Source organism: Lepus europaeus, chromosome 10 (genome assembly GCF_033115175.1).
Source record: "Lepus europaeus isolate LE1 chromosome 10, mLepTim1.pri, whole genome shotgun sequence".
NCBI lineage: Eukaryota > Metazoa > Chordata > Mammalia > Lagomorpha > Leporidae > Lepus > Lepus europaeus.
The window spans coordinates 3284426-3299856 of record NC_084836.1 but is presented as its reverse complement, the minus strand read 5'-3'; the positions used below and the strand labels follow the sequence as shown (position 1 = coordinate 3299856).

The 15431-nt window shown below is 56.8% G+C and overlaps 1 protein-coding gene across 1 annotated transcript in view; it reads left to right on the top strand.

Annotated features, from left to right (window-relative positions):
• ATXN10 (ataxin 10) overlaps window positions 1–7329 on the top strand; it is a 159408-nt gene extending 152079 nt beyond the window's left edge. Inside the window, exons 11-12 of the mRNA XM_062202698.1 lie at window positions 6223–6409; window positions 7050–7329. Coding sequence (XP_062058682.1) covers window positions 6223–6409; window positions 7050–7056 — 194 coding nt within the window. The 3' untranslated portion in view covers window positions 7057–7329. The remainder of the gene's footprint in view (window positions 1–6222; window positions 6410–7049) is intronic.
• Window positions 7330–15431: the final 8102 nt, after the last annotated feature.

Below are 15431 nucleotides of genomic sequence, written 5' to 3'. Positions count from 1 at the left end.
TAAATATGTTATGTATAAAGCACATCTATGCTGTTTCCTGAAAAGTCAATAAAACCCTTTTACTATATTTGAATTGTTCTAACTCAAATAACGTAAATTTCTTCGGTGTTAGCACCTTTGAAAACAAATTATTTATTTTGAAAGAGAAGGGGTGGGGCCGGCACTGTGGCATTGTAGATTAAGCGTCTGCCTGTGACACCGGCATCCCGCAGGGGCACCAGTTGGAGTCCCGGCTGTTCTACTTCTGATCCAGCTCCCCGCTGACAGCCTGGGAAAGCAGCAGAAGATGGCCCCCTGGCTTAGCATCAGCCCAGCTCCGGCCGCTGTGGACATTCGGGGAGTGAACCAGCTGATGGTTCGCTGTCTCTCTCTCAGTGACTGCCTTTCAAGTAAATAAATAAATAAATCTTAAAAAAGAAATAAAGATATCTTTGCAAGGACAAAAAAAGGGAGTGGCAGAGAGAGATCTTCGTTTGCTGGTTCACTCCCCAGATGGCCATAACAGCCCATCGGAAACCAGGAGCCAGGAGCCTCCTCCAGGTCTCCACGTGGGTGGCAGAGGCCCAAGCACGTGGGCCGCCATCTGCTGCTTTTCCCAGCCCATCAGCAGGGAGCTGGATTGGAAGTGGAACAGCTGGGACAGGAGCTGGCGGCCATATGGGACGCTGGCGTCACAGGCAGCGGCTTTACCCGCTGCACCACAACACCGGCCCCGACCTGTACTTTTCACTGTTGGTTTATGTGTTCATTCAACAAATATTTATTGGTATCTCCCATGGTCTAGGCCAGAAGTGGTGAGCCTTGTCGGTAAAGGGCCACATGGTGGATATTTCTGGCTGTGTGGATCACACCGCCTCTTCACAGCTGCCCGGCACTGCCCCTGCCCCGCCAGCAGCCACAGACAACGTGTCACTGGCTGAGGGCCATTAGAACTCTATTTACCGAAACTGGAGTTTAAATTTCACTTTTCATGTGTCACACACTAGTATTGTTCTTTTGATTTTTTTTCCAGCCATTTAAATATGTAAAACCAATTTTTAGTTTGCAGCTGTTCAGAACCACAGGCTTCTCCTCAGTTGTCTCCTAAGCACAGAGCAGCGGCCAGGGCCACGGCCCTGTCTTTGCCGCTCGGGTCCTGTGCAGGACTTCAGGTCCCTTTGAGCTCTGTAACTAGAAGAAGGTTGCCCTCCATCCGATGAGGTCTTCCTGGGCACACAACGCCAGCGCCAACATTTCAGCTCACCTGGCTGCACTCTAAGAATGTGCTGGCCACTAGCATCCTTGTCACGCACTCTTGTCTGTCATGCCGCTTCTCAGCCAGCCCACGTTGTCCTGCCCTAACCGGTATGAGGACAGAGTCAGTGTTGGACTCGGTATGGCACCCTCTGGCGTCTCGGGCTTTGCTGCTTCTGTGCCGGTTTCCCAGCCTCTCACTGGTCTTGGGCAGTGCGGCTCGAGATTCTTACTGCGCCTGTGTTCGTCGTGGCCGAGGTCAGGACCCGGGCACCTGCTGAAGAGCGCGCAGCCTCATCGAGTCCTCACTCCGGGGCTGGCTGCACAGTCCTTTCAAGGCAGTTTTGCAACAAACAGGCTCATGCCTCCTATTTGTAGTAACTATGGAAACGTCAGAAGCCCTCTTTCCAAAGCAAGCATACAATAAAGTCCTTCAAGTGTTAGAAGGGTTGGAAACTCTGGACGATGTTTAATTTTCTCCCCCGCTCTTTCTCGCTCTGTCTCTTCAGGGGGAACAAGAGGGTCATGTGAATATTAACTGGGACTTGCTTTAATCTCCTGTGACACTGAGGGCTGCCTCGGTCTGTGCAGGCTGCCCAGGACCCCCTTTCCCAGCACACAGCAAGGAGCGCCATCCATAGTCATGGCCGGGCTGCAGGGTAGACGTGGTGCGTAGCGATGTGCTTTGCAGTATTTCTGTTTCCACATTTCACGAGGAACAACTCTAAGCTGATTCTGTAATCATTCAGTCTGAGCCAGTAAGCAGTAGAGCTAAAGTCTTGGCGTTGAGGAGGGGACAAATCAGAGGGCCTGCTGTGGTGTGGAGCTGCGGGTAGACAGGTCAGAGCCCAGAGTGCTGGTGCTTGCTGGGAGGGCGTGGACAGGCTGCACATCTGCCTGGGAGGCCCGTGGAGCCCTCCTTACCGAGAAAGGTGGTGGTTCTGATTGTCAGGGCCCTGGGGAGGGGCGGGCTCCCCGTGGTCCCACCTCTCTGCTTAAGCTTTTTGTGTGTGGATGTCCAACTTTGGAGGAACAAAAATGCCTCCCCTGCTTTGGGCTTCAGGCTTGTTGGGTTGTTGGCTTGGGGGCAGAGTCCGCCTCTGTGGGATTCTTGGTTATCACATTTTGTTCCTGAACACGGGGAAGGGGTGATCCTCAGAGGCACCTGCAGTGCCTCATCTCTGCGGGCCACTGCTCGGCCGTCCTTTTCTCTGTCCCTTCCTCCTCAGGTGGACAGTGGTTGTCACACAGCATCTTCCCTATGGACATTGGATGCTGTTGGGTGCTGAACATGCAAGCATGAATTGCCTCTAGGAAATTGGTAGAGAATTTCCTTCCTCCAACCCCCGCCATGGACAGCATTGAGGCCATCCTTGCATTCTGTCCACACAGGAACCCTCCTGCCTTGTTGGCACAGCACAGCCCCCTTGCCTGGGCTGCGTTTAGGTTCCCTTCCATGTGATCTTGCAGCCCTGTAGAGCTGCAAGTCAGCAAACCACACAGATCAGGAGGGGCTGCAGCCCCCATGGGCCCTGTGTGCACTCACCCAGCACAGGTCTCCCCACACCGCGCCAGGGACAGCTCAGTGCAGCCCCCGTGGGCCCTGTGTGTGCACCCAGCACCGGTCTCCCCACACCGCGCCAGGGACAGCGCAGAGTGCAGCCCCCGTGGGCCCTGTGTGCACCCAGCACAGGTCTCCCCACACCGCACCAGGGACAGCGCAGAGTGCAGCCCCCGTGGGCCCTGCGTGTGCACCCACCCAGCACAGGTCTCCCCACACCACACCAGGGACAGCGCAGAGTGCAGCCCCCGTGGGCCCTGCGTGTGCACCCACCCAGCACAGGTCTCCCCACACCGCGCCAGGGACAGCGCAGAGTGCAGCCCCCGTGGGCCCTGTGTACACCCAGCACAGGTCTCCCCACACCGCGCCAGGGACAGCGCAGAGTGCAGCCCCCGTGGGCCCTGCGTGTGCACCCACCCAGCACAGGTCTCCCCACACCGCGCCAGGGACAGCGCAGAGTGCAGCCCCCGTGGGCCCTGTGTGCACCCAGCACAGGTCTCCCCACACCGCGCCAGGGACAGCGCAGAGTGCAGCCCCCGTGGGCCCTGCGTGTGCACCCACCCAGCACAGGTCTCCCCACACCGCGCCAGGGACAGCGCAGAGTGCAGCCCCCGTGGGCCCTGTGTGCACCCAGCACAGGTCTCCCCACACCGCGCCAGGGACAGCGCAGAGTGCAGCCCCCGTGGGCCCTGCGTGTGCACCCACCCAGCACAGGTCTCCCCACACCGCACCAGGGACAGCGCAGAGTGCAGCCCCCGTGGGCCCTGCGTGTGCACCCACCCAGCACAGGTCTCCCCACACCACACCAGGGACAGCGCAGAGTGCAGCCCCCGTGGGCCCTGCGTGTGCACCCACCCAGCACAGGTCTCCCCACACCGCGCCAGGGACAGCGCAGAGTGCAGCCCCCGTGGGCCCTGTGTACACCCAGCACAGGTCTCCCCACACCGCGCCAGGGACAGCGCAGAGTGCAGCCCCCGTGGGCCCTGCGTGTGCACCCACCCAGCACAGGTCTCCCCACACCGCGCCAGGGACAGCGCAGAGTGCAGCCCCCGTGGGCCCTGTGTGCACCCAGCACAGGTCTCCCCACACCGCGCCAGGGACAGCGCAGAGTGCAGCCCCCGTGGACCCTGCGTGTGCACCCACCCAGCACAGGTCTCCCCACACCGCGCCAGGGACAGCGCAGAGTGAATGAGGTTCAGCTTTGCTGCCAGGAGCCCCCAGCAGCACACAAGTCCACCGAAGCCACGTTGAACCCACCTGGTCCAGGAGCTAGACCGGCTGCTGTGGGCACAGCAGGGAAGGGAAGGAAGCGTGGCTCCTGCGTGGGAGGAGCTCGTGTGCAGGGCAGTGGAGGAGAAAGAGCAGGCGTTAGAACCGTCACCACACCTAGATGGTGGTATAGAGTCGTAGGGGAGGGAGGCTTCCAGGAGGAGGTGGCCCTTATCTGAGTCTTGCTCCCTGTAGAGAACGAGCAGTCGTGAGGGCTGCGCGGCCGGCACCGGGGCGTTGCTGGAGCCGGAGAGGCGGACGGTGCTTGGCAGCGAAAGCACGCAGGCCCTCGGTGGAGATCTTTAGTGATGCGGCCCCTTCTGCCGGAGACCTGCGCGTGCCGCTGGCACGGCCGTGGGATCCGGGAACTCTCGGCGCGTTCAGGGGGTTTCAGTTGTCCTGTTTTAACTACGTCTGAGTGATTCGGAGGTTTCAGGAACGAACGTTTTGCTTCTGTCATTTACCATTGGAGAATTACACACGAGCCAGCGCTCCCCAGTGTTACACACTTTCTTACCTAAACGTCCTGCTCAGACGTTTGCTCTTCACCCAGTTCCCCTCCTAGTCGCCGCCTCCCCCTTTTCCTACAGAAGTGAGAAAATGAATCTGTGGCGCGAGTGCATCTTGGGTGTGAAGTTGGCTGTGGCAGATGATCGTTAGCTCGGAAGGAAATTCACTGACACCTGGAGTGTCGGGCACTGGGATCATTTTCTCGTTTTCTGTGCTGGCACAAAGTGGACGTCTGGTGGTCCTGGAAAGGGAAACCCACACTGGGTTTGTGTCTTAGGAAGCGCGGCGCTTCCTCGTGAGCCAGTGGCCGCCCCCACAGGGCAGACAGCTGACCAGTGGCAGCATCAGCTGGGCACCAGCAGCCCCTGTTCTGTGTTGATGAGAAATCCAAAGGCCAGTGGGTGGGTCGCTCACTCAGCACCTGCTGCCTGGGCCGCGGCAGGCCCTGGGCAAGGCTGTGCTCGGGGCAGCAGAGTGGGCGGGGACCCAGGAGGGGATGGCAGCACCCAGGAGGGGATGGTTTGGTGTGGATTGGAGGGACCCAGGTGGGGCGGCCTTCAGAGGTCCTGAAGATGCCCGCAGCTGCCTGTGCGTCCGGCTCCCCCGGGCCTGGCTTTAGTGGACGAGGACTCGGGAGAAAACCATTTACTCACGTGCCATGTGCCACAAGAAAGAGCTGCCAGCTTTGTGCATGTGGGTGCTAGCCTCTGTGCCTCCCCCTCCTGGCTGGGGGCTCAGCAGGGCCTGGGCCATCCGGCCCGCGGCCCAGGAGCTTGGCTCTCCCGCCAGGGTCGGTACTTCATGGAGAACCACCCACACCAGTGCTGGTGGTGGAAATGCTGGTGTGGGGGAGCATTTGGACAGGACTTGCTTTTCTGGATGCTTCCATCTGACTGAGCAGGGCGGCCTGTTTCTCTGGACAAAGGGTGCCAGGCCCACGGGGGAAGGGCCTGTCCTTGGCGCTGTCTACGTGTCCCTGGGTCCTGTCCTCTGCAGCGTGGCATGTAGACCACCTCGTGCTCTCCTGGGGTCGCACAGCCACCGGTAACTGTGCAGCAGCCGCAGTGGACGGTGCAGTGGTGCTGTCCCAGTCTGGGCGTGTGTCCCGGCCTGGTGTGCTGGGCTCCCAGCAGCGCATTTTCACAAAGGGTTTCAGCCACAGACAGGAGGGAATCTAATTTTTTGAGGCACCAGGGCCTTTTAGCTTCATCTTTGAAGTAATGACAGGGAAAGTCCTCTGACCCCCAGGAGCAGTCCCTGTTGGTAACTGGACTGAGCTGACTGGGCGACGTCCCGTCTCACCCCGCGTCTTCCTGACGTTCTCCGTGCTCCTCTTTCTGGTTCCCGGCAACTCGCCACATGGCTGCCGTACAGGAGTGTGTGAGCTTGCGTGTGTGTGTTCGTGTGTTCGTGTGTTCATGACCGCAGCTCTCGCTGCCCGGCCAGCAGACACGGAGCGAGCGCCTCCACACCGGTGCGTGGGTCCCAGGTGCCTGGTGGGTGTGCGCTCTTTCCCACTTTCCCGCTTGATGCATATGGGTGGACACGTCCTCGTGACCAGCTGCGTGAGCCTGGACTCCCAGTGCTTCTGTGCCCCTCTGCCCCTCCTCCAGTAACGCAGTGTGGCAGTTCCTTCACTCCGGCTCCAGTTCTGACCCAGTGGGTGGTGTACGCCATCCGAAACCTCACAGAGGACAACGTGCAAAACCAGGATGTGATTGCCAAGATGGAAGACCAGGGGCTGGCAGACACATCGCTCCTTCAAAAGATGGGGTTTGAAGTTGAGAAGAGGGGCGAGAAGCTGATTCTGAAGTCCAGCAGTGACGGCCCCAGCCGGTGAGCGCCCTGCCCTTCCTTCCCTGCCTGGAGCGTGGCAGGGGAGAGATCTGCCCTCCAACGTGGTCTACCAAAGAGAGCCCACACGGTTGTCCCTCTGGGTGCTAAGGCCTTGGTAAGGCCGTCGAGCCGGTGGGGAGCCGACTCCGTCTCCCTTACGCTTGATGCCGTCTCTGGCCGTCGCGGGTCGGCGCTGTGTGCACCGTCGCAGCCCTGAGTGTCTGGGGCTGTTGACCACACAAAGAAGTCCATACGCGCTCAGTCCACTGCAGCTTTCTCTCCAGAGGTCCCGGTCTGTACTGGGGTGTACCGGGGACCCAGGGCACACGGCGCCAGGGCGGTGCGGTTTCTGTTCCGGCCGGATACTGCCGTTTCCTTACAAGAGCTAAAATGCAGAGCTAACTCTGTGACGTGTCATCATTTCTACATGCGCTGGATATGAAGTTTCTGATTGGACTAAGGTTAACTAGCACTGACGACCATTGATGGAGCAGAAAGCGCCGCGTGGTACCGAGTGGGTGCGTCCAGGTCTCTCAGTGACGTGGCCTCAATGCGGGCGCTCTGTGTGTGTCCTTTGTCTGCTGAGTCCTGTGAACAGACCTCACTAAAGCTGTGATATTTTTTTCTTTTTTCCTCTCAGTGAATGAACTCTCCATCCAGGCGTCTGCGTTTTCAGAACCTGTTTTCGTGGATTTTTCGTCTTCTACAGTTTGTGAATTCGCAAGTGTTTGAAGATTATTGGGTCTTTTAGATAATAGAGTTAAGTGCGAATGAGCTGACCGTGGAAGAACCCGAGTTTTCTCTTGTTCCTTTGTTTTAAATGTGACTCTGCTTTGCCTTTGTTCCCTGGATAGAATGTGCATTTAAATAATGCGTTGTACTGACGCCTGCGACAGCAAATAAAATCCTCTTGTCTGGCAGCGGCGGGGTGCTTGCTGGGTTTCTGTGCGTCCCTGCAGACACAGCGCAGCTCGGCCCTTGCTTCCCCTCTTCTCGTTGGGTTTTCTGAAGTTGGTTTCTCACTGTGATTAATTCTAGCAATCTCTTTTCACCCCTTCTGCCTTTCCAAAACATTGACAAGACTCATTTCCAGTTAATTAATTCGAGAAGGCTCCCTCTTCACGTTGGGTACTGGGCTGTGTTGTCACCGAGCCTGAGCCCTGTCCCTCTGGAATGTGGCAGAGAGCACATGGGCCGCTTAACTCTTGTTGTTCCAAACCGGCCTAGAGTTCGGCTTCTCGGAGAGGTGGGCGGTCTGACGGTCTGCCCTTGTGTAGGGCCATGGCACTCAAGTGTCACCCGGGTCCCCTTCTCTGTGGAAAGCCCCTCTTCCTGGTAACTGTTGCTTCCCTATAAATCCAGGATAGTTTTGGGCTTGCTGGGCCTCTCGTGTGGCCACCCATCTGTCTTCGGATCATCTTCGGTGTCATCTGTCCACCTCACGCTGGGTGAGTTAAGTGAACGCTGAGTTGCCCACAGCCCCTGGGGCGTTCACGTGGTCAGCACGACCTGGGTGGGAGGGCGTCTTGTGACTGCAGACAGTGAGCACCCAGCAGAAGTTGTAAAGAAATACTGACTGCTCCAGGCTCAGGTGCTTCTGTGCTGTTCTGAGCTTTGTCACACAACGTAGGGGAGTGTGTGGAGAATGAAGTGCAAGCTTCCCGCATACGGTAGACCGCGTGTGCTCCACACCGCGTGTGCTCCACACCGCGTGTGCTCCACACCGCGTGTGCTCCACGAAGCTCTGCAGGGGTGGCGCCAGTCTGCGAACCGCGTTTCTGCTCTCGTTCAAGACATTCTGTCAGTAAAGAAGCCGTGGGAAAATCCCAGACACACACACAGTCGTTCCTGAGCCCTAAGGGGTTAAGGTCTTTTTTTCCAAACAGAAGGCGAAGGGAAACAGCAGTGGGCGGCCCTTCTCCTCTCACACGTTTGCAGCAGACACTTCTTTTTTCCTGTCTCAATGGGTGTGTGCACAGCAGTGGCGTCACACAAACACGCCAGTAGGAGCCGTGTCATAACAAACACAGATCAACAGAAGGGAGCCTGTGAGAGCACAGAATGGGCTAATGGCTCTGTGTTTCCTAAATAGGGAAGCACGCTGCTGGCCGCGCTGGGCTGCTTCTGATGCCCTCGGTAGATTAATTCCTGGGCACAACAGCTCCCCTGTCCTTTCCCAGCGGACTTGGAGCCTCTGGGCGCCTCGTTTTACACGCTGTGGGGGATTAAATCACCGCCGCTCAGTCATTGAGGAGGGAGAAAAGCAGGCCAGCCTTAGAAAGCTTGTAAAGGGGCAGAATGGCCCCAGCGAGTTTGCGGCCACACCAGTGCTTTCAGAGCGAGCCAACAAAGCTCTTTCGCCTGCTTCGTTCTCAAAGGCAGGGGGCGTTTTCTTTAATACCTCCACAATGGGTGTTAAGATCCCAGAAATATTTATCTTCACCACTTCCATGCTACGCTGTTAGAATCTGTCCATGTCAATGCGTCTCCTGGTTTCTTTGTTTTGTCTTTAGAAGCTAACGTTGAGTGCGTTTTGTTGTTGTTGTTCAGTAACTTCAGAATCTCACCACTCATCCTTTGCAGAATGGCATATGGAGAAGTGATTCCGTTCTAAACAGGTGTGTCTGTTGCGTTTGAAGCCATTCTTAGGCTGCCCTGGTAGCATCTGGCGTTCGGCTGACTTGTTATTCTTTAACTTCTGTCCTTTAAGGATAAACAGAGGTGTTAGAACAACACCAGTCTCTGTAGGAGGAGAGCTTCTGCAGCAGAAGATGTGTCTCATCGTCAGGGACTTCTCGGAAGGAGTCAGCTTCTACATGGCAAGCAGGAGAGTCAGGCGGATTTTAAAATGCAGAGAAATTGAGGCAGAGCCTCCACGTGCAGCTCCGAACAAAATCAGCGTTTGAGGGAGGAATGGCCCCTGGGCGCTGTCCAGGGTTCTGATTGTTCCAGCTGCCATGGCCTGTTTGTGGAAATCAATTAAACTTTGCTTTCAAAACGCGGCTTTGTTGTCTCCCTCTGACACAGTACCTGTTTCCCTCTTCTGTGGGCATTTTCTGTATTTCTGAGTTTTTTAGGTCAAGTGTCCCATGATGTTTACAGCATGAATTTGATTATCATCCATCATACAGATGCGTTGTTAAACGTAAGCTAGTCCTCTCCACCCGGTGGTAATGGTAAACTCGCTCGTAGCCAGAGACAGTTCTCTAAGGTTTCTGATCATTGTTTATTCTAGCTTAAAGTAAAACATGGAGTATTTTCTTTTTTATCTAAGTGACATAGTGAACACTTCTCATTTACTCAGAGTTGTGTTGTGCTTGTTTTATTGCAAGAGTGTAGTCACATTTTACAACTTTTACCACAACTCTGTGAAGTGTCGCGGCCCAGAGAGTAAACCCTGAAGCTAGGTTCCTGGGTTCCAGTCCCTGCTCTGGACTTGTGCGGCCTCTGGGCAGATTCCGGAAGCTCTGTGTGCCTCCCCTTCCCCACCTCTGAAAACGGGCCCACAGTGCCACCTGCCTCCTAGGAGTGTACGAGAGTAAGGCCGGTGACTCTGTCCAGGGCTTCCTCTGGCCTTCCCCATCATGTGGAAGAGTAAGTGTAGCCAGAGAAGTCGGTGTCCAAGGCCACACCGCAGGAAGTGCCTCGCGGTAGATTTGTGCAGTTAGAGAGTGGGGGGAGGAGGGAGGAAATAGGGGAAGGCGTGGCGGCTGTGGAAGCTCTGTGGGACGTGGGCTTTGAGTCAGAAAACCCAGCATTCAGGTGTCGGCCCTCTGTCCTGCCAGCCCTGTGGCCTTGGTCACGATCTTCGTCACACCGAGTCTAACTTTGCGCCACAAACAGTGCGCCAGGCACTTGGGGTACAGCCATGAATGAGACAGAAGTGGCCCCTGGTCTCATGAAGCTGTTCTGATGAGACAGGGTCTGGCATTGTGCCACAGCAGGTTAAGCCATCAGCTGCAACCCCATAGGGGCACCAGTTCGAGTCCCGGCTGCTCCACTTCAGTCCAGCTCCCTGTGATGTGCCTGGGAAAGCAGCAGATGATGGCGTATGTGGGAGACCCAGAAAGAACTCCTGGCTCCTGGCTTCTGCCTTGCCCAGCACTGGCCGACGCTGGGGACTAAAGCAGCAGATGGGACCTGTCTGTCTCTCCCTCTCTGTGTAACTGCATTTCAAATAAATGAATAAATCTTATGTTTTAATTTAAGAAAAAGAACGCTAAGGGGACAAGGCTTCCTCACATATCATAGCAAATGCTTTGAGGCAAGTAGCTGGTTGCAGGTAACTGGGTGTCTTTTCTGAACAACCACGTCCGAGCAGAGGGCAAAGGGGTGAGAAGGTGCCACCCAAGCGGAGGACAGGGACAGAGTGTTCAGGAGAAGGGGTTGGGAAGGGCTGAGGCCCAGAAAGCGCTCGGGGTGCACCTGGTTGAGAGCAGGATGACGGCAGTGGGAGCAGAGCCCAGGGCCGGGGAGGGTGGTGCGAGCGCCTTCAGCCCTGAGGTTGAAATGCCCCGGGGCGCTGTGGGGCCGCTTTGTGGGCGGATTCAGGCTGCAGGTGTAGATGCCGCCTTGCTGCTGTGTGGAAGTAGATTGGAGAGGAGACGGAATGTGAGGAGTTGACGGTGACTTGGACGGCTTGGGAGGAATCCAGAATCCTTTTCTGCTTACACCCAGATGGAGGTGATTTTAGAGTAGTTGGATCTGCAACACCAGAGTTGAGAGCACGGGTCTGTGCTGGCAAGAAGCACCGGCGGCCATTGACTGGGCCTGCAGATGCTGTGAGCCGTGGAGGAGGCCTGACCTGCGCTTTGGCCTCCGCCTGCGTAGCAGACGACGTCCCTGTGTCCAGAACCCCTCGGGAAGAGGGAGTTAAGGCTTTCATCACCAAATCATACCACAGTTCGTGGGAACGTTTGCAGGAGCAGTGACGCCCCCACCCCCAGCTGAGTGCCTGGGTTCGAGTCCCCGCTCCACTTCCCGTGCCAGCCTCCTGCTAATGTGTTCCCTGGGACAGAGTAGGTGATGATTCAGGTACTTGGATTCCTGGCTCCCTGCTTTGTGGCCTGGCCCAGCATTGACTCGTGTGGGCATTTGGGGAGTCAGCCAGCAGATAGGAGATCTCCCTCTGTCTCTGTCTCTTTGTCTCTCTCTGCCTTTTAAATAACATTTTTGGGGGTGTGTGTACCATAATGGAACTAGCCATTCCCTTGTTAGACATTTTGTTTTATATATCATTGTTGTATTTGCATGAAGCTTTATCTGTGTTTTAAGTTGTATACTTGGGAGGTCAAGGAAGGAAAAGAAAGGGTTAAAGGGAAGTGCTCATATTAGAGAAGAAAAGGTGCTTCCAAATCCAGTGATGCTGACTGGATCGTTCCAGCCAAGCCTCCCCGGAGACGACGACAAAGCGGACCGGGGGCTGGCGTTGTGCCACCCATATGGGCACCCGTGTGAGCCCTGGCTGCTTCTCTTCTATCCAGCTCCCTGCTGATAACCTGGGAAGACAGCGGAGGGTGGCCCGAGTGCTTGGGCCCCTGCCTGCACCCACGTGGGAGCCCTGGAAGACACTCCCAGCTCCCGGTTTTGGGCCATTTGGGGAGTGAACCAACCAAGCAATCAACCTCCCTCCCTCCCTCCCTCTGTAACTCTGACTTGCAAATAAATAAATAAATAAATAAAACTAAAAAGGCTGGAATGCTCTAAATGCTCAAAGGCACCGGGGAGCTGGCAAGATGCAGTGAGGGGCTGCAAGGCCCGAGTCTGGGACTAGCGAGGCCCAGAGAGGTGAGCCTATTGACTGGGCTGCTTTTTCCAGTCCAGAGAACGGGGCCACGCAGAGTTAGCATAGTCCTGAGCAGCAAGACACCTGGATGTGAAAATTGAAACCACAGTAGGGGGACTGGCACTGTGGCATAGCGAGTAAAGCTGCCGCCTGCAGTGCCAGCATCCCATGTGGGCACCGGTTCTAGTCCCAGCTGCTCCACTTCTGATGCAGCTCTCTGCTATGGCCTGGGAAAGCAGTGGAGGACGGCCCGAGTCCTTGGGCCCCTGCACCCACATGGGAGACCCAGAGGAAGCTCCTGGCTCCTGGCTTTGGGTAGGCACAGGTCCGGCCGTTGCGGCCAACTGGGGAGTGAACCAGCAGATGGAAGACCTCTCTCTCTGCCTCTCCTTCTCTCCCTGTAACTCTGTGACTTTAAATAAATAAATAAATCTTTAGGAAAAAAAGAAACCATAGTAGAAACAAATTAGAAAGGCTGATAGACATTTATTTCTTTTTTTTAAAAGATTTATTTATTTGGAAGGCAGAGTGACAGCTTCTGTCCACTGGTTCACTCCTTAAATGGCTGCTACAGTGGGCCCTGGACTTGGCCAAAGCCTGAAGCCTGGAACTCCATCCAGGTCTTTGACTTGGGTGCAAGGACCCAAGCACTTGGGCTATCGTCTGCCCTCCCAGGTGCATTAACAGGGAGCTGGATTGGAAGTGGAGCAGCCGGGACTCAAATCAGCACTCGTGGGATGCTGGCATCACAGGTGGTGGCTTAACCTGCTGAGCCACAACGCTGACCCCCAGAGATGAAAAACAGTATTGAAAATGTCAACAAAAGAAGGACCACGCTGTGGAAGGGTGTCGGATGGAAATTCTGGAACTGAAAATGTGTCACCAAAGTTAAGAAATAAGTAGCTGTGCCGATCAGGAGCCAGGTGCCTCCTCCGGGTCTCCCATGCAGGTGCAGGGGCCCAAGCACTTGGGCCATCCTCCACTGCCCTCCCGGGCCACAGCAGAGAGCTGGCCTGGAAGAGGGGCAACCGGGACTAGAACCGGCGCCCATATGGGATGCCTGCGCCACAGATGGAGGATTAACCTAGTGTGCCATGGCGCCGGCCCCCGAGTATATAAACCTTTAAAAAAAAAAAAATGGATAGGCTTAGCCATGAAATAATAATACAGTGAAGTTGGCCAACAAAGATCCCACGGGGGTCTGGTTTGAGCTGGGGTGAAGACCGTACCCGAGGTGCTCACACCCACGTCAGAGCACCTGAGTTCTGTCCCAGCTCTGACTCGGGATCCCGGTTCCTCCCTGTGAGACGACTGCAGCTCTAGTGATTGGGTTCTTGCCACCCACATGCAAGACCCGCACTGAGTCCCTGGCTCTCATTCTTGGTCCCCTCTGGCCATTGCAGGCATTTGGACAAGTAGGTGGCATCTCTCCCCGCCCCTTTCTCTGAATCACTGAGACCAAAGACCAGCGGATGAAAAATGAAGACCCGTGAGGCACATGGAATCCAGTGCCAAGCTCTGTGAGCCACGTTTAGTCTGAGATAACCACGTTACAAAGGCTCCTAAAGTGGACTTCATCAGAAATTAAAGAGCATCGCCATGAAGAGTGAAGAGTTACCCAGGGGGGCAAGGAGAGGACACACGGGGTCTCTGAGACCTCCACAGACACACCCAGAATCTGAGGCCCAAGCTGACCGGAAGTGAGCCGCCCCGAGTCCACTGTGTCAAGCTGGCACCCGCGCCCATCATTCTAAGCCCTAGTCTCGGTAAACCTGGCGACATCATCGTGACTCTGCCCAGTGTGACCCAGGGTCCTGCCCACAACAGAAAGGCGCTGACCTTTCACCTGAAGCGTGTCCTTGAGAGGCGCGCACGCCTGACGGCCGTGATGTAAAATGCCCTGATCCGCAAACACCGTGGTATGAGGTCGAGACTTGTGTGAAGGAGCTGTCCGGGGGCGCTGCTTGCATAGCCTCTCCTGTGAGCAGGGCCTAGGGGCTCCCCATGAGGCCAGAGGTGTGGGCTGCTCTGCACACGCGAGGCGAGCAGAGGCTGTGCCGCGGGAGTGGGCGCCGTGGGCGTTTGTGCTTGAGCCGGTCACGGGTGCCGCCTCCATGTGGTGCTGTTGCTGCACCCTCCCGGCTGTGCGCACCGTGCACACCTGACACCAAGTTCGTGGAGGGAGTTGGGGGTCACGTGGTAACTTGGTGGCCCATGGTTAGACTTCTGTTTCTCAAGAGGAGAGTGGCTGGCTGCAGAGGGGGGCGGGGCCTGCAGAGCCCGCACGGTCCAGGTAACCAGGCCTCCACTTGGGAGCTACACTCAGATCCGGTAGCTTGGGGATGCCCAGCGAATGGGCTGGAGTCTCAGCCTCCAAACCCCAGCGATGCCTGCTGGTGCCGCACCTGGTTTCTGCACGTGGGAGCAAAGCCTTGTCCTTCACCCTCGAAGTCCTCCCGCCCTGCCGCATATCTCTGGGCCCCTAAGGGCCTGAGTGAGTGAGGAAGCCCCGACTGAGGCGTGCTGTTTCCTGCCCTCTGACACGTCTCCCCAGCAAACACAGGACTGGCTGCTGCCTGCTTGCTGGCTCCAACCAGCAAGGTGCCAGCCGTCTACTAGAGCCCTGTGAAAGTTGTGCAAGCGAAATCTGACCGTGGCCAAAGTCGGCCGTGCCACAGCCAGGGAGCCAGCACGGCCACAGCCCCTGCCCTGGGCTCCACATCTGAAGATCCCACCGCCTGGGCGGACAGTAGCACGGGGGCTGGGAGGGGCTGCGTGTGTTCTGGGAACCCGTGCACGCTGTTGTCCTTGCTAACGGTCGCTACACAGCAGTGTCACAGCCGATTGCCCAGTGTCACGTCGTGCCCGGTGTCACAAGGCACCTAGGGAATGGAGGGTGGCCGTGGATTCAGTGCAAACCCAGAAGGGGCCCGAGCATCCAGAATCCTGGAACCGTACCCTGTGGGTACCAGGGGGTAGCCGTAGACCCGTTCCTGAGCTGGGGCTTGTCCACACACTGGGCCACAGGGTCGTGGACCTGCTCCCCTGGCCCTGGCAGCCGCAGCTCTGGGGCCGCAGAGACGCCTGGGTTCCGAGCCGGTGTGTAGCAGCCCCTCAGGAATGAGCCAGCACAGCTCTCTGGCGACAAGTGGCAGGTCTCTGCAGGGCAGCCTGGGAGAACGGTTGAAGGCGTGACCCTGGGGCAGTGTTCCAAGGTCCTTCCTCAGAGAGACCAAG